The sequence below is a fragment of the Rhinoderma darwinii genome, chromosome 1 (assembly GCF_050947455.1).
Source record: "Rhinoderma darwinii isolate aRhiDar2 chromosome 1, aRhiDar2.hap1, whole genome shotgun sequence".
Lineage (NCBI taxonomy): Eukaryota > Metazoa > Chordata > Amphibia > Anura > Rhinodermatidae > Rhinoderma > Rhinoderma darwinii.
This window is the reverse complement of record NC_134687.1, coordinates 501,053,397-501,078,419: the sequence shown is the minus strand read 5'-3', so window position 1 is coordinate 501,078,419 and position 25,023 is coordinate 501,053,397. Positions and strand designations below refer to the sequence as shown.

At 41.3% G+C, this 25,023-nt stretch overlaps 1 protein-coding gene across 2 annotated transcripts in view; it reads left to right on the top strand.

Moving 5' to 3' along the window:
• The window catches only part of MEGF10 (multiple EGF like domains 10), a 133,520-nt gene that overhangs the window by 85,471 nt on the left and 23,026 nt on the right, over positions 1-25,023 (top strand). For both annotated transcript variants that reach the window (XM_075835895.1, XM_075835905.1), the window contains exons 7-13: positions 123-243; positions 2,869-3,005; positions 3,247-3,459; positions 12,829-13,003; positions 16,008-16,128; positions 17,626-17,789; positions 19,946-20,048. In XM_075835895.1, coding sequence (XP_075692010.1) covers positions 123-243; positions 2,869-3,005; positions 3,247-3,459; positions 12,829-13,003; positions 16,008-16,128; positions 17,626-17,789; positions 19,946-20,048 — 1,034 coding nt within the window. The remainder of the gene's footprint in view (positions 1-122; positions 244-2,868; positions 3,006-3,246; positions 3,460-12,828; positions 13,004-16,007; positions 16,129-17,625; positions 17,790-19,945; positions 20,049-25,023) is intronic.

The window sequence follows — 25,023 nt, the reverse complement described above, 5'->3', positions numbered from 1 at the left end:
ATGACATTACTAGCTCATAGCAATGTAATAGGTTACATATACGTTCTGGCCCCAAAAAAATGAATGTTCCTCTATGTCGTGATATAGCCTTTAATAACTATATTATTGTTCCACCCTTTTAGCTGTGAAGATCTCTGCCCACCCGATAAACATGGCCCTCAATGTGAGGAAAGATGTCCATGTCAAAATGGTGGGGTTTGCCACCACGTCACTGGAGAATGCACTTGTCCTGCGGGGTGGATGGTACGTCACATGAACTCATTATTCTAGTTGATTTGACTAGCTTTAACTATGCAATCAATGAAAAATAATTAACTAATTCAGTCAATAACTCTTTTTCTATCATGCTAAATGACCTTTGGTAAAAAAAAAAAAATACTAATTAATTAAGTAACACAATGCAACAGAATGCTTTCTTAATCCCTTCAATGCCTGGAGGAGTGTGAACCCATTATAATATGATGAAGGTCAGATAATTACATTTAAAAGAAGGTGATTTATTTATATGCTCTAGAACGATCCACTCTCAGCACGATTATGGACATAAATATATTAGCCAGACTCATGCTAGCACTATACAAAATATTCTAATACCTCAAAAAACAGCATGTTAGTAATAGTGGATATATTGAGTATTGACATTATGACCAATTATTTAATCTGGAAATTCTCACCAGAATGATCTGCAAAAAGGGGTTTTAATTTAGCTTTTCCATGATTTCTCCCAAGTATCTGATTGTTATTCCCCTAAACATCTGGATAAATCAAGACCTATAAGCACTACCATAGGTGTGCAAAGGCCATTTGGTTAGGTTTTGCCTAATGGGAATGGGGCAAAAAAAATGTGGCAAGCGTAGCACCTGGATACAAGCGTGCACATATGAAACCAAAATAAGAGTAGTGTGTAGATTAGCTGAGATATGGTAACAGATCCAAGTCAAGAGTATAGATAGGGTAACAGAAAAAAGATTACTGCATAGGTCCGATAACAGAACCAAGCTTTCTGCATACATACGGTAAACAATATAAATAACTGCATACGATATCAGAACCAAGCTTACTGTATAGATACGGGGAAAGAATCAAACATTTAGCAACTAACAGCTGTCACCAGGCTCCACCATTCCTCGGTGGCAACAGTTAAATACAATTCTAAATATGTGCCATAGGGTGTCCACGTGCACATGTCTACGTGAACTATGATTTAACTTTCATGACTTTTGTCACGTGTCTAAAATTGGACTACTGTTCCTGTCTATTCCTAGACACTGGAGTCTACATTTGCAAGAAAAAGGTAAGTGAACCCATTGGAATTACCTGGATTTCTGTATTGATTTCTAATACAACTTGGTCTGATTGTTATCTAAGTCACAATTATAGACAAGCACAATCTAACTAAACTAATAACACACAAAGAATTGTGCTGTTCGTGTATTTTATTGAGCACATTTTGTAAAAATCCATTGACCGTGCAGGGAGAAATAGTTAATGGGACAGCGCTGTAATACCTTGCACAGCCGCTATGAAAGTAATGGCATGTGCAAGTACGAACAGGAGTTGGTCCCCCACCGCTCTAATATTTATGGTCTATCCTAAGGATAGGCCATCAATTTTGAAATTGATGTCCTATAAGTTTTGAAATGGATAGGCACCCCTTCAATGGGCAAAGCACCTGTGAAACCCACACTCCCAATCTCATCTCCTTTATTGAAACACCTTTCGTCAATTAGTTCTTGGAGAAGTCATTAAAAGAGGTTCACTTACTTTTTCCCCCTGCACTGTGAATGAATGTTTACTCAATGAGCTCAATAAATGACATGGACAATACAACTATTTGTGTGTTATTAGTTTAGCTACATTGTGTTTGTCTATAATTGTGACTTGGATAACAACTATTAATAATCAATGTAGAATCTCAGGTATTTCTTGCAACTGCATATACTGACCTATCTTCTGTTTTCATCATTCCCACAGCATACAGTATGTGCTCTAAGGTGATAGTACCTCCATATTTATGAGGCATGCAATATTTTGGCATGACCAGTATGTTTTTATGAAACTGTTTCTATCATGCCATTGCTTGGATACAATAACTGCCTGTCTTGTTAGAGACAGAACAAGAGTAAGCATTTTATATGTAAATCATAATTTAATACAGAAAAAAAGCCTACAAATCAGATATGTACGTGTATTGCAAGATATCTTATTTCTGTAGTCATTCCATATCTTTAGCAATGTACTGCTTATTTTTTTTATTGGTAATTTATATGCTGCTCTCCTGTCCCACATCCCTGAATCACTAATATAATAGTCAGTTCCGATCCCAGTAGGGTAGCTACACACTATCATACAAACACAATATGCATGGCCTTGATAGGAAGGTATTTTAACCAGTAAGTATGTTTTCGTAGAAGTATAAGAAAAGAGAATCCTCATTCCTGAGGAAAAACCCACTTGACCATAAGAAGAACAAAGCAGATTGTGCCCAGGTTAAATTCAAATCCATGCCCCAATTCTACTAGGCAGCAGTATGAACCTCCAGTATACATATACCAGTCATTGCATAAGACTTAAATATTATTCAAGTCGGAGTGAAAATTGGCATTTTTTAAATTATATCTACAGTGCACACAACAATTCTGTATTGTTATCCATATAAATGAAATATATTTGATCCTTTGCTTTATTTTAGATAATATTGTGTTGTAATGCATTATATTTCATGGTATAAATGGAAAGATTCTATATTATTTTGCTCTAGGGCAATTGCCTGCAATTGATGGGGTCAGGTGCTTATTTTAATTATCTGCAGTCACAGTTTGCTGATCATCTTTTGTCGCTGCATGTTAACCTTCTGTTTCAATTTAGGGCACAGTCTGTGGCCAACCTTGCCCTGAGGGACGCTATGGCAGAAACTGTACTCTGGAGTGCCAGTGTCACAATGGCGGGACATGTAACTCTGCTACAGGTCAATGTCACTGCAGCCCTGGATACAATGGAGAACGGTGAGGGAAATACACTTAGAACAAATATATGGAATCAGGATATAGGGAGCCTATAATATAATTCTAGAACTTTCTTGTCAAATTGAGAATGAGGATGATGGCATGAGTTGGTATTTTCATTATACAGAGTGCCATCTATTGCCTACTTGTAACTAAAGTTTGGTAATAGCTGAATTAGTGAAGGTTGCTAATCCTAGTGAATCATCTTTATAACCATATTCTGTTTATTAAATGTGTTTAGATGCCAGGAAGAATGCCCTGTTGGGTTGTATGGAATGAACTGCGCGGAGACCTGCCAATGTCTTAACGGTGGAAAGTGTTACCACATTAGTGGTGCTTGCCTCTGTGAGCCAGGCTATACCGGGAAGCACTGTGAAAAGACACTCTGCTCTGAGAGCCTCTATGGCATGAAGTGTGATAAAAAGTGCCCTTGTCATGGAAAGAACACTCAAAGGTAACGTGAAATTTGCATTCTTGTTGTTTAAGAAGACAATAAAATCCATTCGAGCATGTTTTCCAGTCTCCTATAACATAAATTAAAGTCATGAAAGACTCCAAGCACCTGGCCAGCACTTAAATTCAGTAAGTGGCGGAATAAATGGTCATCCCTTCAAACTCTGGTTCAGGAGTCTATATGGTGGGAACATGACAGTGCCCACGGCACAGGGCACACAATGATAGTACTCTGACACCTGGAATTCCAGAGGGCAATAACAAAGGAAGTGGTATACAGTGCTGTAGAACAAGCTGCACATAATAATATTCTAGAGATAAGTATGATAGATACCAGGAGGCCTATTGTTTATGTCGAAATGCATGTATATATGCAACAACGGGTCCATGTATTTATCTGTGTTGCAACGGGACCCAGTGTTCTGTTTTGAGTTGAGACACCCACTGATGCCCAGAACAAAAGGGTCCTGGCATTCCATAAACCTCTGGACCATTGTGGTCTAAGTGGCTCTGATGATAGATTTCCACAATTTACATTCTTAATCAATGCACTAATGAAATCAATGGTTAGTTCAAGATATAGAAATTGAGAATCAAAGGGGTCCAGTCCTGTACCAAAAGCTAGTCTATTCATAGCATGTACCCTCTATGGAGGGGTTCATCTCAAGCGTACTCATCTATGTTACCATCTGTCACCATCTGTGACCATCAAATACAATATATTGTATTATATATTGAAATTAGGATTTTGTAGGATTCTAATAATCATAATCCCATACAACAATTCATGATATTTCAGGTATACTATTGTCATGTAAATGGAGAACCAAGATAAAAAAAAAATAATCTTGGACACATTAAATATGCAGTGTTTGTTTTACTGGACAAGGCCATTGTGATAGGTTGAATCCACCGCCCCCCCCCCTTCCTATAACCTATAAGTGAAAAGGATAGCCAGTAAAAAAAAATTGTGCAATTGGGAGTGTATAATTCTGGAAGTACTGCAGTTAAGGTGACATATTTATCTTCCTATAATGAACTGGATTCATGTTTGTTTATTTAATACACAGTTTATTCAGCATTTCCCGGATTTTACTGTTCTGTAGAAGAAGAAAACAGCATAATCAACAGTCCCCATTAGTGAAAGCAATCTCATGTATTGACTTAAGGGGCTGTGATTAATCAGCGCTAAAACGATAGTTACTGCTTTGCTGGCTCATCTCGGCTATGAATGATTTTTACTACTCATTCCAGACACATACCCCCAAGCAAACCTGGCTCAGACACAATCTGAAAAGAATTGGCTGCTTGGTCATTACTCATACTAAACCAAACTTATCACAAAACCAGTCTGGCTTCACTTTTTGTTGGCATATTCTCCCTCCCTGTATCACAAGATAACATAGGTCCAGATTTACTGAGACTTGCGTTTTATACACCAGTCTTAGATAAATTTGTCGCATCTTGGGCTGTTTGTGCGCCACAAAGTGAATTTCACACCAACTACGAGCTGGCGTAGATTTCTGCTCTAATTTATGCTCAAGGTTGGTATATTTGGTACACATTTCAAACTTACTTGCACCACTTTTGATCATAGAAAAAAATCAAAATGGCTCTCACCAGTGTCGGACTGGGGTACCTAGGGCCCACCCTACTTCTACATGGATATATTTAATAAAATATCGAAAAACCTGCATGTCTTTTTTTAATTGCACCATTTGGGTCTTACATGTCATTAATTCATTAACATTTATTTAAAAAGCGGAAAGAAATAGTTGATCCACTATTGTTTTTTTACTTATTTTTATGGTTTGCACCATGTCATTATGGTTGCCGATTCCAAATATGTGTACTTTATTTCATATTTTACTACTTCTGCATTCAGGGGCATAACAAGAGTCCTATCTGAATTAGGGCAAATTTTGCATTTGCGCCCCCTCTGACACTCCTTCTGACCCCGATCCCCCTCCCCCGCTTGTTACTTAGATGCACGGTCATTCCTAGTCTTGAAGACAACATAGCTATAAAACATATTCTACATGTGATAATATACCTCTAAGTTATACAGTCAAAAAGTTACCAAATAATACCACTATACAAAGACCAAATACCACCATTGTGAACAAAACCCAGTATGCCAAGGCCAATATTACCAATGATACCACTATACAAGAGATAAATATCGGCACACCATGACCACATATTATCACCACATAATGACTGAATAATACCACTATACTGTTACTGAATAATACCACCACATAGTGACTGAATAATACCACCATACTGTTACTGAATAATACCACCACATAGTGACTGAATAATACCACCATACTGTTACTGAATAATACCACCACATAGTGACTGAATAATACCACCATACTGTTACAGTAGTTAGGCACCCCATACAGTAGTTAGGCACCCCCATACAATACAGTTGTTAGGTTTCCCAAAGAGTAGTTAGATCCCCCATATAGTAGTTAGGGCCCATATAGTAGTAAGGCTTCTCTATAGAATTTAGGCCACCATATAGTAGGTAGACCCCATATAGAAGTTGGGTACCCATATAATAGTTAGGCCCCATAAAGTAGTTAGGTCCCATATAGTAATTAGGCCCCCATATAGAAGTAAGGCCCCCCATACAGCAGTTAGATTCCCCATATAGAAGCAAGGCCCCCCTCTTTTTGCTCCAATAAAAAAAAAACTTCCCTAACCGCATTTGTACGGAGAGATGCTGGGTCTTTCGCATGTTGCCCTTCGCACTTGGCGCGATGCAGTGACGTGATCGTCCCATCTGCAACGTGATGTTAGCCTGACTTCCTACCAACCTCTTGTAGGCCACAGGCCTAAAACAACCTGTAGCTTATCAGTGCAAGTGGTGGGCAGGAAGCCAAAGGCTCTCTTTTCCGCCACAGTAAGCGGCGCTTGTCTGGAGCTCCTGTGTATCGGTAGGCTGCCGGAACAATCAGCTGTTCTCTTCTACTAACTAGCTGATCAGTGCGGCAGCCATCTACTCTATGTGCTAGGCCGAGGCCTAGCAGGGGATTCACCGGCTTTCCAGTGATTTGGTCCGAGCCTGGGTCTCACTATCTTATAGACACCCTGAAATTAAATGTTCTGTCTGGTGAGACAAGTGAATGTGGAATTTATTATAGAGGACAAAATTAGATTCATCTACTTTGTTACTCTCAGACTCTGTAGTCCCCCTGCTCAGGGGCGGACATACCGCATGTGCAGCCGGTGCAGCTGCACAAGGGCCCCGCGTGGGAAGGGGGCCCGTTCAGTGGCGTAACTACCACAGTAGCAGCCGTAGCAGCTGCTACGGGGCCCGCGGCATGGGGGGGCCCGTGTCGCCCTGACAGGCACATTACATTTTATGTACCAGGCCTGGCGGCACGGGCCCCCTCATGCCTAGTAGCATCACAACACTAGGCATGAGGGGAGGGAGGGGGCGGGGGCCCGGTGATAGCCGCCACACTGCACTACCAATCGGGAGGGAGGGGGCGGGTGCCCGGGCCCGGTGATAGCCGCTACACTGCACTGCCAATCTGGCACAGATGAATAGGACAGGACGGCGATGCTGGTGGTAGGAGGAGCGCTCAGGCAGGGGAGAGGACAGGGGGCGGTGCGACGTAAGACTTCGGGCGGCTGGACAGTACAGTCAGGACTGCCGGAGAACTCATAGGATGAGCGGAGGACAGACACAGGACGAGTGGAGGACGTGCAGACTGCAGAGGACAGGTAGATGAAGTTAAAAAGTTCATGTCAGAAGGGAGAAGTTTTTATGTAGAAAAATCTGCCTCATAATTCCTTCCGGAATTTTGAGGCATATTTTGACCTGCCGGTAGAACACTTCCCGCGTTTTTCATTGCGTTTTTTTGTGGCGTTTTTCGGCCATCGGGCCGTGGGCAGGGAAACGCAGCAAAAAACGCATTTTCTGCCTGCCATTGTTGTCAATGGGAAGTCAGAGACAGAAACGCCCGAAGAAAGGGCATTGCGCTTCTTTTTCCCGCATGCGGTTTTTACTGCTCGCAGGAAAAATTTCATGGATTTCAATGGGAGGCACTTTCTGACGTTTTTCGCGAAAAAAACCTCAGTGTGAACTCCCCCTAACACAGGGGCGTAACTACTGCTATAGCAGCCGTAGCGGCTGCTACGGGGCCGCGGCATGAGGGGGCCCGCGTCACCTGCCGGCACGGGCCCCCACCTTGGCCGGAATCTCCGCTAGCTGCCGCTATGGCTGCTACAGCGCGATGCCACGGAACACTACGGCAGAGCAGGGAGTATCTCCCCGCTCTGCCATTAAACATAAGACATGTATCCCCTATCCACAGGATAGGGGATACGTGTGTGATCGCTGGCATTGATAGGGAGAACGGGGGACCGAAAGTCCCCTGAAGTTCTCCATCACAAACCTCGGACTTCCGGGGTCTGTGTCGGCAGCTCCGTAGAAATGAATGGAGCGCCGGTCACACTTGAGCTGCGCAGACACCGGAAGTCAGAGGTGAGTGATGGAGAACTTCGGGGGACTTTCGGTCCCCCGCTCTCCCTATCAATGCCAGCGATCACACATGTATCCCCTATCCTGTGGATAGGGGATACATGTCTTTTGTCTTTTCACACTGTAGGTCGCATTTTTTTGAGTGATTGGGGGTGTATGGCGTTCCCTACAGGGGGGGGGGCTGTATAGCGTTCCCTACAGGGGGGGGCTGTAAGGCGTTCCCTACAGGGGGGGCTGTATAGCGTTCCCTACAGGGGGGGCTGTATAGCGTTCCCTACAGGGGGGTCTGTATGGCGTTCCCTAAAGGGGGGTCTGTATGGCGTTCCCTACAGGGGGGGGGCTGTATGACTTTCCCTACAGACCCCCCCTGTAGGGAACGCCATACAGAACCCCTGTAGATAACGCCATACAGACCCCACTGTAGATAACGCCATAAAGTCCCCCCTGTAGATAACACCATACAGCCCCCTGTAGATAACGCCATACAGCCCCCCTGTAGATAACGCCATACAGCCCCCTCTGTAGATAGCGCCATACAGTCCCCCCTGTAGATAGCGCCATACAGTCCCCCCTGTAGATAGCGCCATACAGTCCCCCCTGTAGATAGCGCCATACAGTCCCCCCTGTAGATAGCGCCATACAGTCCCCCCTGTAGATAGCGCCATACAGTCCCCCCTGTAGATAGCGCCATACAGACCCCCCTGTAGATAGCGCCATACAGACCCCTCTGTAGATAGCGCCATACAGTCCCCCCTGTAGATAACGCCATACAGCCCCCTCTGTTGATAGCGCCATACAGTCCCCCCTGTAGATAACGCCATACAGCCCCCTCTGTAGATATCTTGAGATTCAGTCCTGCTTGATAGGTAACAGTGCAGTAAGCTAAGCATGATAAGATCATCTAAATTATTGCATCTCAGTTGCATGAGTGCTTTGTGTTATATTCAATGATTCAATTTAACCTAAGTCTCTAAATGTGGGCAAAGAAAATAAAAAAACTATACTCACCTCCTCCCTCGCCTCCGTTCACCCGCCGCAGCCCCCATCCTCCTGTCTCGGTCTGTGTTACAAGTGTACAAGGCTGCACTGGTGACGCGCTGCCGATGGCACGTGACCGCTGCTGCCAATAACTCCTCATTGGTGTGCTGCTGAGGACAGTAGTTCCACAGCAAATCGCTGTTGAGGGCATTGATTGGCTGCAGCGGTCATGTGCCATCGACCGCGCGTCACCACAGCAGCTTTGTAAACACAGAAAGGGATAGGGGCTGCGGAGGGGGAACGGAGGCGCCGGAGGAGGTGAGTATAGGTTTTTCATTTTCTTTGCCCACATTTAGGGACTTAGTTTAGATAAGAATTTAACCCGGAAAAAAATGTGTTACTTGTGTTCTAAACTGGTAATAAAATGTACAATATAAATCTTCCTTCATAATTTTTATTAGTAAGGTTTATTTTTATATGCATATATATGTTTAGGTAACTTTGTCGGTATTGGGGGGGGGGGGGGGCGGGGGGGCCCTGGCACATTATCTGCACAGGGGCCTTTTGCAGTCTGTGTCCGCCACTGCCCCTGCTTATATACATATTTTATTACTACCTATTTTCCAAAATAGTAATGCCACATTCCTTCTTTAGGGTTTACATGTATGAACTTGCACTCTATAGACCAACACCATTCAAGTCTACACATGCAACAATACAATTCTCATAGTATGAATGTATTTAAAGAGGTATCAAACCACCCCCAGAAATAATGTAATCCAAATTTTTGACACTTGCTATTCAAAGTATCAGGTTTATGCTACTTTTCTTTTAGAACTGAAGTCACCAATACATTCTAAGTACAAAATACTAAGGGAATTTCTCACAAGAATGATTTACAAATATATATATTAACACTTGCCCAGAGGAAGTCCTACAGCTAGCCATATACAATGAGGTCTTCTTATAAGGTCTAGCATCTATGGGGCCGTGTAGGACAGCCAACACTCTCATTGACATAATAAGTATATTAAAACAGTCAGTGTCGTCAGAAATGCACGAGTTTACATAAATAGTTTTATCCGAGAATAAGATTTCCCAGACATTTCTATATGTGTGTTGTTAAACGTAGGTGATAACATAAAAGATTGGTCATTTTGCTTATGGAGCGACTCATTAGGACATCAGCAAGCGTACCAACTTGCAAACCCCTACATATGTAATCTGACATGTCAGAAGATCATATGAATACAATACACCTTTAACTGCCAATGTGGTATTAAGAAGAGATTGTCTTAGGTTAAAAAATGTTAACATTTGGATAAAATACGAAACTGCGCTGTCAACAAAATTGTGCAAAAAGAAACAAAGTGCAACTTCCTTCTTTTTAAAGAGCCGTTCACATGAAAATAACAGATTTAGATACAGACACTTCCGCAAATCCTGCAAGTTCTGCAGAAACCACATTATATTTTCACATGGTAATGTCTGTAATGTGCAAAATCTGTTACATTGAAGAAATTGTGTTTAGGCCACAGACTATTGATACCTGTGGATTTTTATGTATAATATATTTCACAATATGAATACTTCTCATTAGAAAAAACCCAACATATTTTGGGTGGCAATAACTGTCTACTCCCAGTGCAATAATTCATGTAGTTCAGTTTTCATTGCTTAACCTCCCATTCAGCATGTTAATTCCACAGACGCCCAGAGGAGGCTGACAGTCTGAGGATCCTCATAAAACAATCTTTTCATTGACAAGACATTTGATTTGGTTCTTAGACCTGCCCTTGTAGTGAGCAGGAGAATTGTACCAGAGAAGTGGCACAAGCGTCCTATTGTACTGCTCGTGTTAGCGCGCTTCTTCTTACACAGCTGACCATGTCAGTTTGTTAAGTAGCAGCAGCTGCCCTTAACTGAAGGCTCAATGGGGCTGCTGTTTCAGGTAGAGACAGATGGTCTGCCAGCCAGGTAATGGATGTATGGCTGGAGACTGTAAAAGCAAAGGTCAGTAAAGCAATTTGTTTCCTTGTCATGTACTCAACAGAAGAGAAAATAACTAGTACACAAGAAACTACGTATTCATTATTATTATTTTAACAATCATAGGAGTTTTTTGTATTAATGCTGTCTTGACGGAAAAATTTAATGACAAATGTAGCTTGAAGTAGGTCTTATACATAGTAAACTGTTTACCTCAAAAGGGACACATACTGCCCACACAATGGTGCCGCCTTGCATCGTTTCCAAGATTAATGATGGAATCTATGATAGAGGAACACTGGTACAATGACCTCATAACTGCCACGGTGCCACATGATAACAGCCACACTGTGACTATGGTCCTTTGAGGGAACTAGCCTCAGTGCCCCGATGACAGCCACAGGTCAACAGTATTGCCTCTAATAAATGTTTACTGCCAAAGTGATTTAAAAAAAAACCCATCTCCTTCTCTCCCTGATGCTGCTCTCTTCAGTTGTGAGGCTTGGTCACGGGCTTGTTCCTACCGTCTTCAGTGTTGATCAGAAAGTTATCTGTTTGGCAGGAGAAGTGTATGACTGACCCAGGTTATGGGGAGACTTACCTGCCCTGCTGGATGTCTCATAGGTCTTCCCTTATTTTGGAGGTCTACTGGACATTATGGGAAAATAGCCAAGAATGGCATTATCTTTCCTATATGACCTTTATCATTGTTCTCGCAAACCGCCGTACATTTACGGCACAGTGATGGCGTTGATTCAGGAGCTGAGCCCGCGCTATCACTTGTAGGCACCGGCCATTTAAACCCTTAGATGCCGTGGTCAATGCTAATCTTGGCATATAAGTGGCCAGACAGAGGGAAGGGGCTTGAGCTGATAGAGTGAGCCCATCTGGGGCAAATAGGTTGCTTTGGCAGCAAGGAGCCCAACAGTGAACCCCATGTCACCACCTTAATACGTGTATAGGGTATTCCTGAGGCAAGGCCTAATAGGATGCCTGTTAGCATTATGCTGACATGCATAATGCACTGCAATACAGAGGTATTGCAGTGTATTATATGAGCTATCAACTAATCGTATAGTCTAGTCTCCTAGTGGGAATGAAAAAAAATGTAAGAAAAAGTTCAATAATCATTGTTTTTATTCTGCAAAAATAATAAAACATAAAAAAAATATATCAATTTGGTAAGGCCGTAATTGCACTGACCTGCAGAGTTAAGTTAACATGTCATTTTTAGAGCATGGTGAACGCCATGAAAACCAAGGAAACAACGGCTGAATTTTATTTTTCCACCCCCGCAAAACTATTGCTAAAAGTTTTTCAATACATTATATGCACTCCAAAATGGAGCCATTGAAAAATAAAACTTGTCCTGCAAAAAACAAGCCTTGACACGGCTAGGTCGACTGAAGAATATAAAAGTTAGGACTTTCAGAATGCGGAGATGAAAAACCCCAAAAATAGGCAGGCAATGTTTGAGATAGCCCGAAACAGGCCACATTTGATTTTCTCTGTACTATGGATTAGTAAATGGTCAGACCATGAGCTTATCAAGGGACCAAAACAATATAAAAATTGTGGAAAGAAAATAATAAATATATGGAATATTTATTAGTAAAATCGTGATTGAATTTATAAGGGAACATTTACAAATGAAATCTAACAACTTTTTAATCATTTCATTTTGTGTTGTACTATATTTTTTTAAATTATAAAGCAAATTTTCCTGTAAAATTAAGACAGAATGAAGTAAAGATAAAGATTCCTTGTCATCATCAGAAATGTTTAAGTACAACACTTTTGTCCTAAAACAAAGTTGGTAAAACTGGTAGAAATTCTCTGCTTGGTGTCATATTCAGCCTCAGAATCATTTGTTGACTTGTCTCTTTCATCCTGTCCTCTCAGCTGTCATCCTATGTCTGGAGAATGTTCCTGTAAGCCTGGCTGGTCTGGACTCTACTGCAATGAGACTTGTTCTCCCGGCTTCTATGGCGAATCCTGTCAGCAGATCTGCAGCTGCCAAAATGGGGCAGACTGTGATAGCGTGACTGGGAAATGCATCTGTGCTCCGGGTTTTACGGTAAATCAGATTTTAAGCTTGTATGTTATAAGAGATTGAAGTCTGAATTCTGTTAATGACTATAGGGTGTTACTTATGTGTATGACATTGAAAAGATGCTATATAACTGACCAATAGTACAAGGTGCAGCTCCAATAGAAATGGATGTTTTACCAACACAATTTACTTTTTCTAACTGCAATAAAATTATTTTCATCTGGCATTTAATCATCTGGAAATCCTGATTGGCACTTGTTTTTTGGAATGGAACTGTATTTGCACGGGCTGTCACCGCTTTATACTATGAATTGCCGCAGCTTTGTCCGCACTTTTTTAACACACACTACACTACTGGTCCATAGAAGCAGACCCCTTGGCAGAGTAAACCAATTTCAGGTTTCACGCTTATTCTCATTGGGCTGCCTGACTAATAGGAGTCTCCATACATCAGTTTAAATTTCTATGTCACCAGGTAATAATTTTATGAACTTCATTGCTAATATGCATGTCATGAGTGCTTTAAGCTTCACTTTGATTGCAGTTTTTAGTTTGCTTGGTATAAGCTAGAAAGAATTCCACATAGTTCCGGTGGATATGTTCATGTATATTTTTGACTCAAGTACGGATTAGTAGTCACTAGGTGTGTATCTGTCATGGAGTTTACTGGTAATGAAGATGACAGCCTTGGCTTCACAAATGGTTGTTAATGTCACAGCATTCTTTCTTACCTCCTCCCTGTCAGGACTTGCATGGACTTGTAGATAAACAGCTGTGTTGACCCGAATAACATATAAATTATAAATGGAACAAGTGAGTTAGCCACCGGGCATCTTTCAAGGTGCACACCTAATATCTTTATGTGCAACTATGCTTACAGGATAGCATTTCAGTATGAAAGTGATTGCTGAAAGGGAATGTGGCATCAGAAAATGACCTATTGTTTAAAGAGGCTCTGTCACCAGATTTTGCAACCCCTATCTGCTATTGCAGCAGATAGGCGCTGCAATGTAGATTACAGTAACGTTTTTATTTTTAAAAAACGAGCATTTTTGGCCAAGTTATGACCATTTTTGTATTTATGCAAATGAGGCTTGTAAAAGTACAACTGGGCGTGTTGAAAAGTAAAAGTACAACTGGGCGTGTATTATGTGCGTTACATCGGGGCGTGTTTACTTCTTTTACTAGCTGGGCGTTCTGACGAGAAGTATCATCCACTTCTCTTCAGAACGCCCAGCTTCTGGCAGTGCACAGGCACACAGCGTGTTCTCGAGAGATCACGCTGTATTGTCACTCACAGGTCCTGCATCGTGTCGGACGAGCGAGGACACATCGGCACCAGAGGCTACAGTTGATTCTGCAGCAGCATCGGCGTTTGCAGGTAAGTAGCTACATCGATTTACCTGCAAACGCCGATGCTGCTGCAGAATCATCTGTAGCCTCTGGTGCCGATGTGTCCTCGCTCGTCTGACACGATGCAGGACCTGGGGAAGTGACGTCACAGCGTGATCTGCCAGAAGCTGGGCGTTCTGAAGAGAAGTGGCTGATACTTCTCGTCAGAACGCCCAGCTAGTAAAAGAAGTAAAAACGCCCGATGTACGCACATAATACACGCCCAGTTGTACTTTTACTTTTCAACACGCCCAGTTGTACTTTTGCAAGCCTCATTTGCATAAATACAAAAGTAGTCATAAAAATACTCGTTTTTTTAAAATAAAAACGTTACTGTAATCTACATTGCAGCGCCTATCTGCTGCAATAGCAGATAGGGGTTGCAAAATTTGGTGACAGAGCCTCTTTAAGTCAAGTTTTTATGTTAAAAATATTTATTTCGAATTTTTGTTGATTTTTTTTTGTCATTATCTATATTAAAAAAATAATCGTAAAATCTTGCAGTTTTCACTCTGGCCACTGAGCCTCACAATAGACTGGCACTTCCTGTTCTGTAGAGATCGCTTCTCAGCAGTCTCCGCATCATCATCACATGCAGGATCACAATGAAAAGTAACGCCTATTCTATCGATAACAAAGGATCCACCATTGACAATAGGTGATGGACACAGCTCCCCTCCTATCCCTTTTTTCAAAATGACCTCTCCACAGGTTACAGAACATGTCTAGAACCATCTACAGTAGAAGTCAATGGGTCATCACCAGGCTATTGTTTTCTATGTATGGTCCATATGGCTGCTGTAAAGCATATCTCTAAATGCTGTTAGCAGCTCAGGCAAGATGGTTGCCCCAATAATCATATACAGAAAATAGAATAAAAAATTCTAGAATCAAAAAATGAAAACAGATTAGAAAATAAAAAATATCACCTATCTAGTTTTAATTAGTAAGAAAAATATAGGAAATACATTCCCTTTAACAGTCCGACAGTGAGTTTGGATTGAATTAGCCATAAATTGATTACTAGGAAAAATAGTTGGGACAATTTTGTGCATTTTGCTTTTTAATATGCAAAAAAGTGCATTTCAAAGCAACACCATCACACGTACTGTAAAAAAATAGGAAATTGCCTGACCAAGGTTGAAAATGATACAATGAGGCATTGGCAAGTGCCTCATATGGGTGTTTGCCTTCCTTTAGATCAACACTGTAGGATTATAGGTTGAAATTTATGGACTTATATTCAACCTTTCTATGTTTCTAAGTAGATGGCTCAGTGCTTCTGCTAAAAGGTAGAACAACACTTTGCAGCATGTTGTAAATCAACTTTTGTGGTTTGAATGGAGGTTTGGATGGAGTTACACTCTGCATGGTGACTTAGCGCCCACAATAAAGGATCTTCCAGCTCCTACAACATTAACTTAGTGATAACATGATTAACATTAAGGCCACCATGTCTAACTGTTAATGCTATATGTCTTTTCGCCATTGTATAAAAGAAAATTGTACAAAGAATACAAGCAAATTAGCCTTTAAGTGTTTTTATGTATGTGTTTGTGTTAATAGTCTCTTAACTGCTCCCTGTGTGTCATGAAATTATGCTGTTAATGATCTCATAAAATGTTGCTTTTTTTAGGTCATGGATTGCTCAATAGCTTGTCCAGCCGGCACATATGGCAGTAACTGCTCCTCTGTTTGTATGTGTAGGAATAATGCCGTGTGCTCCCCAGTAGACGGTTCTTGCACATGTAAAGCAGGTATGATTATGTAACATTTTGTAAAATAATTAAAGGTCACTCAATTTCAAAATGTTAAATCATTAAGCCTAATAGATCTCTTCTTGACAACCTGAAAAAAAAACTGAAAACGTAGAATTACACTTGCAAAACCTCTGACAGTGGCTTATCTCTTACGGGAACAAAGGATTGGGCATGTTGAAATCCAGTTGGGAGGCCGTTATTCACATGGGATTGTCGGCCAATCCCACTGAAATTGTCCGGTTCAATCTTTTATTTCATGTGTGTAGACAGCTTTACTTGTTATTGATCCTGAAGCTTAATTTTTTTATTATTACTTAGGCCTCATGCACACGACCATAGCCATGTGCACGGTTGTGATTTTCGGGTCGGCCGGGGGCAGAGTGTCACCCGCAAGCCCCCCGCAAATCGCGGGTCGTGCACATGGCCGCGTCCATTTTTTTCCTATGAGCTTGGACCGCAGAACACGGCCGTAATAAGACATGCCCGTTCTTTCTGCGGTCTGGGCTCCTGTGCCATGCGCGGACCGTAGAAACCACGGTCGTGTGCATTGTCCCATAGGAATGAATGGGGCCACAATTCTCCCGTGGATTTTCAGGGAAATTGCAGCCGCAAAAGCACGTTCGCGTGCATGGGGCCTATGGCTTCATGCACACGACCACAATGGTTTTCACTGCCGCAAATATGGATCTGTAGTCATCCGCAAGTCATCCGCAACTCATCCGCATATACGGCATGCTGTCCGCAAATACGGTCCGTAGTGTATCTTTAGTTCATCCGTATTTACGTATCTGCAAAAAAACAGGGAGGAATCTTGGGTAATCCCCTGGTGTCGCATTGCAACGCTTCTGCAATTGCGGACGGCTACAGATGCACATCTGTAGCCGTCCGCAATTACGGAAGCGCCCATAGACTTCTATGGGAAGTCCATGCCTTAATTACGAAGAAGAATAGGACATGTTATATAATTTGTGGATCATTTCTACGACATGGACACACATCCGTAAATATACGGAAAGGTGTCCGTGACCCATAGAAATCAATGGGTCCGCAATTTTATCCGTAATTATGGATCTGTAATTACGGATGAAAACTACGGTCGGGTGCATGGGGCCTTACATATTGCCAATATATTCCGCAGTACTATACACAGAATGCAAACAATCACATTGATACCTGTCCTCATTGGGGGGCTCACATTATAACTGCATTATCTCACGCACAACCATATACTACAGGAAATTCAAAGAAAGACTGGATTCTGGAGGGTGTTTTTAGAATGTAGGCTCAAATAGGAGTACCTAAACGAAGGTCATACAAGCATGGGAAGCACATACAAACTATATAATCTTATTATCATTGTTGTCTGGGGTGAGGGTCTTACAAACAAACCTGCCAAGACATTCTGTATGATTCCTGGTATGAGTATATTTAGAAATATTGCAATTTTGTATTAATGTTAATACTTTTTAGACACATATTCTCTTTTTTTGTCAGGTTGGTATGGCGTGGACTGTTCTATTAACTGCCCCCGAGGATCTTGGGGTCTGGGGTGTAATTTTACCTGCCAGTGTCAGAACGGAGGGGCCTGTAACGCATTGACTGGAACATGCACCTGTCCACCTGGCTGGAGGGGAGTGAAGTGTGAACTTCCATGCCAGGTAAAATGTAGAATCTGTTGTTTTTTTTTATAATCATTTTTAAAATATAACCAAAATATATGTTTTCTCTAAATGGCTGAATACAAATAGATGGAAATTTGTAATCATATGCAGAATAAGTCCTGTAAATGGTAATCACTAATCCTGAGACTCAAATAGAGTAAAGCACTTAGCAGTGACAATAATGGATATGTATTTATACCCTTCACAATAATTAAGTCTCCAATTGACACGTTCCTCAGAGATTTGAGTTCAGAAGTGTCTTAAAATCTGAACTGCCAAAATATTGTCAGAGAGTATTCACTATATCTTGTGTGGATCATCAACATTACAAGAAGGCAAAGAAACAGAAGAGTTGTAATATTCTAAAGCCCTCATTGGTCTTATTAATATTGTGTTGTTAGGTTGAACGACATCGGCCCACACTTACTAATGCTGTCTAATAGTTAGACAGTATAAACTTAGGCCAGGCAGGCACAAAATGCCCCAAATATATCACAGTGGTGCATGCTGCATGATCATTTTGGCGGATCTTGCATGACCTGTTAGACACTTTATTCTTCCTTATACCACTTTTGATTTGGCTTTTTTGTGCGAGAATTTTGTGCCAGTATTTTGGTGCACATCAGCATATTTTAAGCCATGCAAGTTACATTAAATCACGACCCATTTCTGTGCCCCTTTCCAGAACACATTTTAATCCGTTATTGACCACCAATACGCCTTTTCACGGCGGCCACTAACGGGCTTTATTCTGATGCATAAGCCTTTTTACAGCGCTGCATCAGAATAAAGTAAACAGAGCAGGGAGCTGTCAAATCTCCCTGCTCTCAGCTGCCAGAGCTGCCTGCTCGACCGGGTGAGATCGATATTAGTATCGATCTCATCCGTTTAACCCTTCAGATGCGGTGCACAATAGCTCCCTCTCATCCCACTGACACCCGGCGATAAGATCGCCGAGTGTCTGTGTCTCCGATGGCAGCCGAGGGCCTAATAAAGGCCCCCAGGACTGCCTGTGATGAATGCCTGCTAGTTCATCCGGAGGCATGACCAGGCAGATCTGTGTTAAACGGACAGGCAGTTATACACTGCAATACAAAAGTATTGCAGTGTATTACAATAGCGATCGTATGATCGCATATTAAAGTCCCCTAGTGGGACTAGTAAAAAAGTAAAAAAATGAAAAGAAAATGTGAAAAAATATGAAAAACCCACTTTTTCCCCTTACAAACTGCTTTACTATTATAAAACCAAAATAAAGTAAAAAAGTTACACACATTTGGTATAGCCGTGTCCATAACGACTCCGACTATAAAGCTATTACATTACTTAACCCGCACGGTGAACGCTGTAAAAAAATAAAATAAAAAACTATGGAAAAATTGCTGTTTTCTGTGAATCCTGACTTTAAGAAAATGTGATAAAAAGTGATCAAAAAGTCGCATCTACTCCAAAATGGTACCAATAAAAACTACAAGTCTTCCCGCAAAAAAAAAAAAAGCCCTCATACAACTGCATCAGCGGAACAATAAAAAAGTTATGGCTCTTCAAATATGGAGACACAAAAACAAATAATTTTGAAGAAAAAGCGTTTTTACTGTGTAAAAGTAGTAAAACATACAAAATCTATACAAATTTGATATTGTTGCAATCGTAACAACCCGCTGAATAAAGTAATTGTGTTATTTATATCACACGGTAAACGGCGTAGATTTAGGATGCGAAAAAGAGTGGTGAAATTTCCGATTTTTTTATATTCCCCCCCCCAAAAAAGTTAATAAAAGTTAATCAATAAATAATATGTACTTCAAAATGGTGCTATTAAAAAATACAACTTGTCCCACGAAAAACAAGACCTTATACAGCTATGTCGACGCAAAAATAAAAAAGTTATAGCTCTTGGAATGCGACGATGGAAAAACGTAAAAAATGGCTTCGTCATTAAGGTCTAAAATAGGCTGGTCGTTAAGGGGTTAAAAGTATCTAGTGAGGTGCAAATATTAAAGTTACACCAAACTGCGCCAATTTGCTCCAAAATTTGGTGAATTTTCTGACACTTGCTAGACTCAGACACAGTAGTACACCTGCCCAATTAATGTAACATTTCTGCTACAGTAATATATTTTATATATTGTTGTCTCTTTTTTTTTTTAAAGGATGGCGCCTATGGAATGAATTGCACTGAACGCTGTGACTGTAGTCATGCTGATGGTTGCCACCCAGCCACTGGGTACTGTCGCTGCTTAGTAGGCTGGGCAGGTAAGATTACATGTTTGTAGCCGCATAAAACTGTTACCAGCTCTTGCTGCTCTATGGAAAGATTTAGTACATTGAACAGTTCCCAATTTCAAATGATCTGTGGAAGCTTGTGACAATAGCAAGCATCTAACATGAAATGTTATTGAATAATGGACTCCCAGTGTTCCCACTTGAAAAACCCTGTCATTTTAACATGTGATGATCATACATAATACATGAACATGTAACCGTTTATGAGCATTGTGGCCACAATCATCTCACTTACAGTAAGGGTATATGTACCCGACAACGGCAAATACGTCTGAAATTACGGATCTCTTTTCAGGAGAAAACAGCTCCTGAATTTCAGACGCAATTGCACGTACTCTTGTTTTTCGCTGCGCCTTTTACGGATGTAATTGGAGCTGTTCTTCATTGGAGTCAATGAAAAACGGCTCCAATTACGTCCCAAGAAGTGTCCTGCACTTCTTTGACGCGGCCGTAATTTTACGCGCCGTCTTTTGACAGTGACGCGTAAAATGACAGCCCGTCTGCACAGAATATCGTAAGACCCATTGCATACAATGGGCAGATGTTTGCAGATGTATTGGAGCCGTCTTTTCAGGCGTAATTCGAGTCGTAAAACGCCTCCATTATGCCTGAAAAATGGTCATGTGCACATACCCTAAGACTCAAGTCTTTTCAATGAAGCAAGCAACACAACTCACAATTTTACAAGTACCGTCATCGCATAACCTTAGTCTTGTGGAGACAACAGCTTCATTTCTCTATATATTGAATGCATTTCATTAGTTCTTTTGAATCATATGGGCAATAATGAATATATGTAGGTGCATAGAATTAACTGGGTCAAAGTTAGTCATGTTGATTGATCAAAGGCCTAGATTGACTGGACCTATGCATTCCAACCACCCCCATTACTCCAGATTGACATAGTCATTCATATGGTGCTCAGACCATATTAGTGGTCTCAAGTCGTACGCATGTCTGGCTAGCTCAGAGCTTGGTCTTCATTTACATATTAACATTTTCAAGATTGGATCTGTTACTATAGATCAATGTCAATTAAAGGCTATGGACACCTTTGGGGTCTTTTTTTTTATTGAAATGCATTTATTTGGGGATAAAAATAACTTTTTGTAGTTTATTTTATTTTAAAACATGCACTGTTTGGGCATGACCAGACGTGGCGGAATTGCTCTGGAATTCCGCAGCGGACAGTCCGCTGCGGAAATCCGCAGCAGTACACGTTTCTACATTGCTTTCCACAGCTTTTTAGCTGTGGAGCATAGGCTGCGGTGCAGAATTTGGTGTCTGCAGCATACCCTGGCTGTTGCGGACGTGTCGCGGACTTGTTGCGGACTCATTGCGGAATTTCTCCATTGACTTCAATGGAGAGTCAAAATTCTGCAATGAAGTCCGCAGATGTTATGTGTGCTGCGTAGCGTATTGGTTTTACGAACATGATAGTTCTTCATTCTGGCTGGACCTATGTATCTCTAGGTCTACAGCCAGACTGAGGAAGTCAATGGGGCTCCCGTAATTACGGGTGACTACGTGTGTGCACCCGTAATTACGGGAGCGTTGCTAGGCGACGTCAGTACATAGTCACTGTCCAGGGTGCTGAAAGAGTTAAACGATCGGCAGTAACTGTTTCAGCACCCTGGACAGTGACTTCCGATCACAATATACATCAACCTGTAAAAAAAAATAGAAGTTCCTACTTACCGAGAACTCCCTACTTCTTCCTCCAGTCCGGCCTCCCGGGATGACGTGTCAGTCCAAGTGACGGCTGCAGCCAATCACAGGCTGCAGCGGTCACATGGACTGCCGCGTCATCCAGGGAGGTCGGGCTGGATGTCAAGAGAGGGACGCGTCACCAAGACAACGGCCGGGTAAGTAAGAATTTCTTTTACTTTTACTAGGGAAAGGGCTGTCCCTTCTCTCTATCCTGCACTGATAGAGAGAAGGGAAGTACTTTCACCTGAATACGCAACGGCTAGTCTGCATCAATTTAATGCCCATTTTAGGCGGAGCCGCAACAGAATCTGCAACGCAGATTATGTGCGGCATTGAGGCGGACAGTGGCGGCAGAAACACGCCACGTCTGGCCATGCCCTTACAGTCAAGGAATACCGTAAAATATGTCTCTGCTGTGTAGCAGTAGTATTGACAGTATAACACATGGTGTATATACTTTCTATACAAAGAGATGTAACTAGATTAAAATTGCTTTGTAGGGACATCACTTTGTAATTATTACAAAAGACCACTGCCCGATGACAGATTTTTCTGTGAACCGCTGTCCTTAGGGATTACGGGGCTAACGGCGTCCAAAAACCGTCACTTAGCCTATTTATAACCTTGTATGACATCATGGGGGCCTCCACCAAATACAACCATTTTGGAAAAAACAGAGGAGGCATACCGACCAATACATATGATGGACATCATGCTCAACCACTAAGAACCTGGGATAATGTGCTATTACTCAGAAGAGCTCTGCAACTCTGCATACTATCAGCAGCCAAAATGGCAAAGTGCCATAATCTACCTAGTGTACATGTCAATGCACTTAGAATTTGAAAGGGTATTTCTCCTCTGCTGTTTTCCCATTGGTTGTATTCAGGTGGAGGCCCCAGTGATGTCATACAAGGTTATAAATAGAGTGTGGGTTTTCCGACGACATTAGCTCTGTAATTCCTGAGGATGCCTGTTTACGGCAAAACATGTTGGAGGGGCAGTGATCTTTTGCTTAATTATGATGTGCTACAAAGCACTATTAATCAAGTTATGTTGCGGACTGCAGCCGCATCTTTGTATAGCATGTATATACACCGTGTGTTATATTGTCAATACTACTAGCTGGCAGTGGGAACAGGGTATTTTTTTTTTGCCATACCGGCAATATGTAAATAATAATGGATATATTTATGCCCACCCCTTACTATGGTCTTTTGTTTTTTCAATTTTTGGATTTCCTACTATGCATTAGGCTTGATTTCCCATTTCCCATTAAGAACAAAAGACCCATGCCTATGGGCAGCCTTGCTGAATAGTGTGGCCGCTCTCCATGGTCAGGGCCAGTTTTTAGTTGATTCAAAAAGCGTTAGTGCAATAGTGTACATTCAATACTTATACGTATGTGATGATTGTTGGCCATTGTTTCCTTTTTTGCTTTTTTCGTTCTGGAAGTTACATCTTATAAACAAGCTTATGTGTTGTTATTAAATAACTGACTTTGTAAGGTTTTTGTTCAAGAAATTTATTAAAAGGGGTTATGTATGAGATTAAAAAAAACATGGCTGCTTTCTTCTACAAACAGCGCCACTCTTGTCCATAAAATGTGGTATTACCGCCCAACCCCATTTACTTGAGTGTGGCTGAGCTGCAATACCGCACACAGCCTATGGACAAGAGTGGCACTGTTTCTGAAAGAAAGCAGCCATGTTTTTCTATTCTCATACATCCTCTTAAACTTTGTATATTTGAAAAAGGGAGCATTGGTTTTGTGTAGCTTTAATACCAAATAAAATAACCTGTGGGCAGCTTGTGGCTTTATTGTGTTAGTTGGTGTCGCATCCAAAAACCCGCACTACTGGCCTGCCAGGAAAAAAGAGATGAATGACAATAAAATACAGTTGTAGATGGGAATATTTCCTTTCTTGGGCAGAGGGTTTACTTTACGGTCTGTTGGGTACAAGGTTTATTAGCGCTGCGGCTGGAGAGGGAATGTTGATTACACAAGACAGTTACAATAGTGCAGCAAGCATAAAGACACGAGCACTTCTGAGCAACTGGGTGAAGTTTTATCATGAGCCTTCAGTAATTGCCTAGCAACTTCTGCAGACCATCAAAGACCTCTTTGTCCAGAGCTCTGGCAAAAAAATAAATTCCTTCACAAATCTCCTTATCGACATCAAAACAGACCAAAAATCTGTCAGAAAACCAGTTTTGCTTTAGAAGCAACTTATTGTAGATAACATCCAAAGCATTCCCTCTCCTTCACACTGTATGGGTCATTTTGTATGCGTGATACCGGAGGCTTCACACACTTTGTAAGTTTGCCAAGTTTTCGTAACTTATAGAAGGTGAATATTTGTCAACTTTCTTTTTATACAAAGGCACAAATCATCTTCTCTCTTGTCAGGCAGCTTTTATTGTTAAGGCGGAGCAGACACAATTCGATTTGAGACGCTCGCTGGCATGTAATCTGCACGCAGAGCATTCACTAGGGGATATCTTACTCCTAAAAAAAATACATTTTCTTCTTGCTCCTCCTTAGGACTAAAATGGAGCGTCCATTAAAGCAGGTCTGAGGCATAAATAGGAGTTCTTGTTATAGGTTTGTTCTTGGGCAGAGATTAGTAGCTCGGTCAAGGATTTTCTTCTGTGCAGTTTTATAACACAAGGGAAAAAAAAGTTTAACAAAACAAGGGACTATGAATGAGCTTCTCAGTGGAGCATTCTGTGGCGCTCAAATGACGTGATTTCCTTTGTGGCCTCTATCATTTGTTATAGGATTAATAGTAATCTGCTCAGGGCTTATTAGAAATTAACCCCGTGGTTATGTCCTAGACATAAAATTCAATCTTTCGTGAAAACTTTGTTTCAATTTCTCGGTCATTAAAGTTGGACATAATATAATCTGTGTATAATAGAGTTTTATTTGTCTGCAGTATTTAATGTAAGTTTATGAGTCAATGTTAAAAAAAATTCAAAGTTCAGTTTTCTATTATTGTTTATTATTGATAATTCATCACTTCTGCATTAAGGCCAGGATCACACACAAAGTTTTGATGCAGTTTTTGTGGCAGTTTTTGGCTCAGTTTTTTTGTTAAAAACAGAAGTGTATACAAAAAAAAGAAGATTTCCTTTCTTATGGATCCACTTCTGACTCTGGCTCAAAAAACCGAGCTAAAAACTGCTACAAAAACTGCATCAAAACTACGTGTCTGATTCTGGCCTTAAGGGG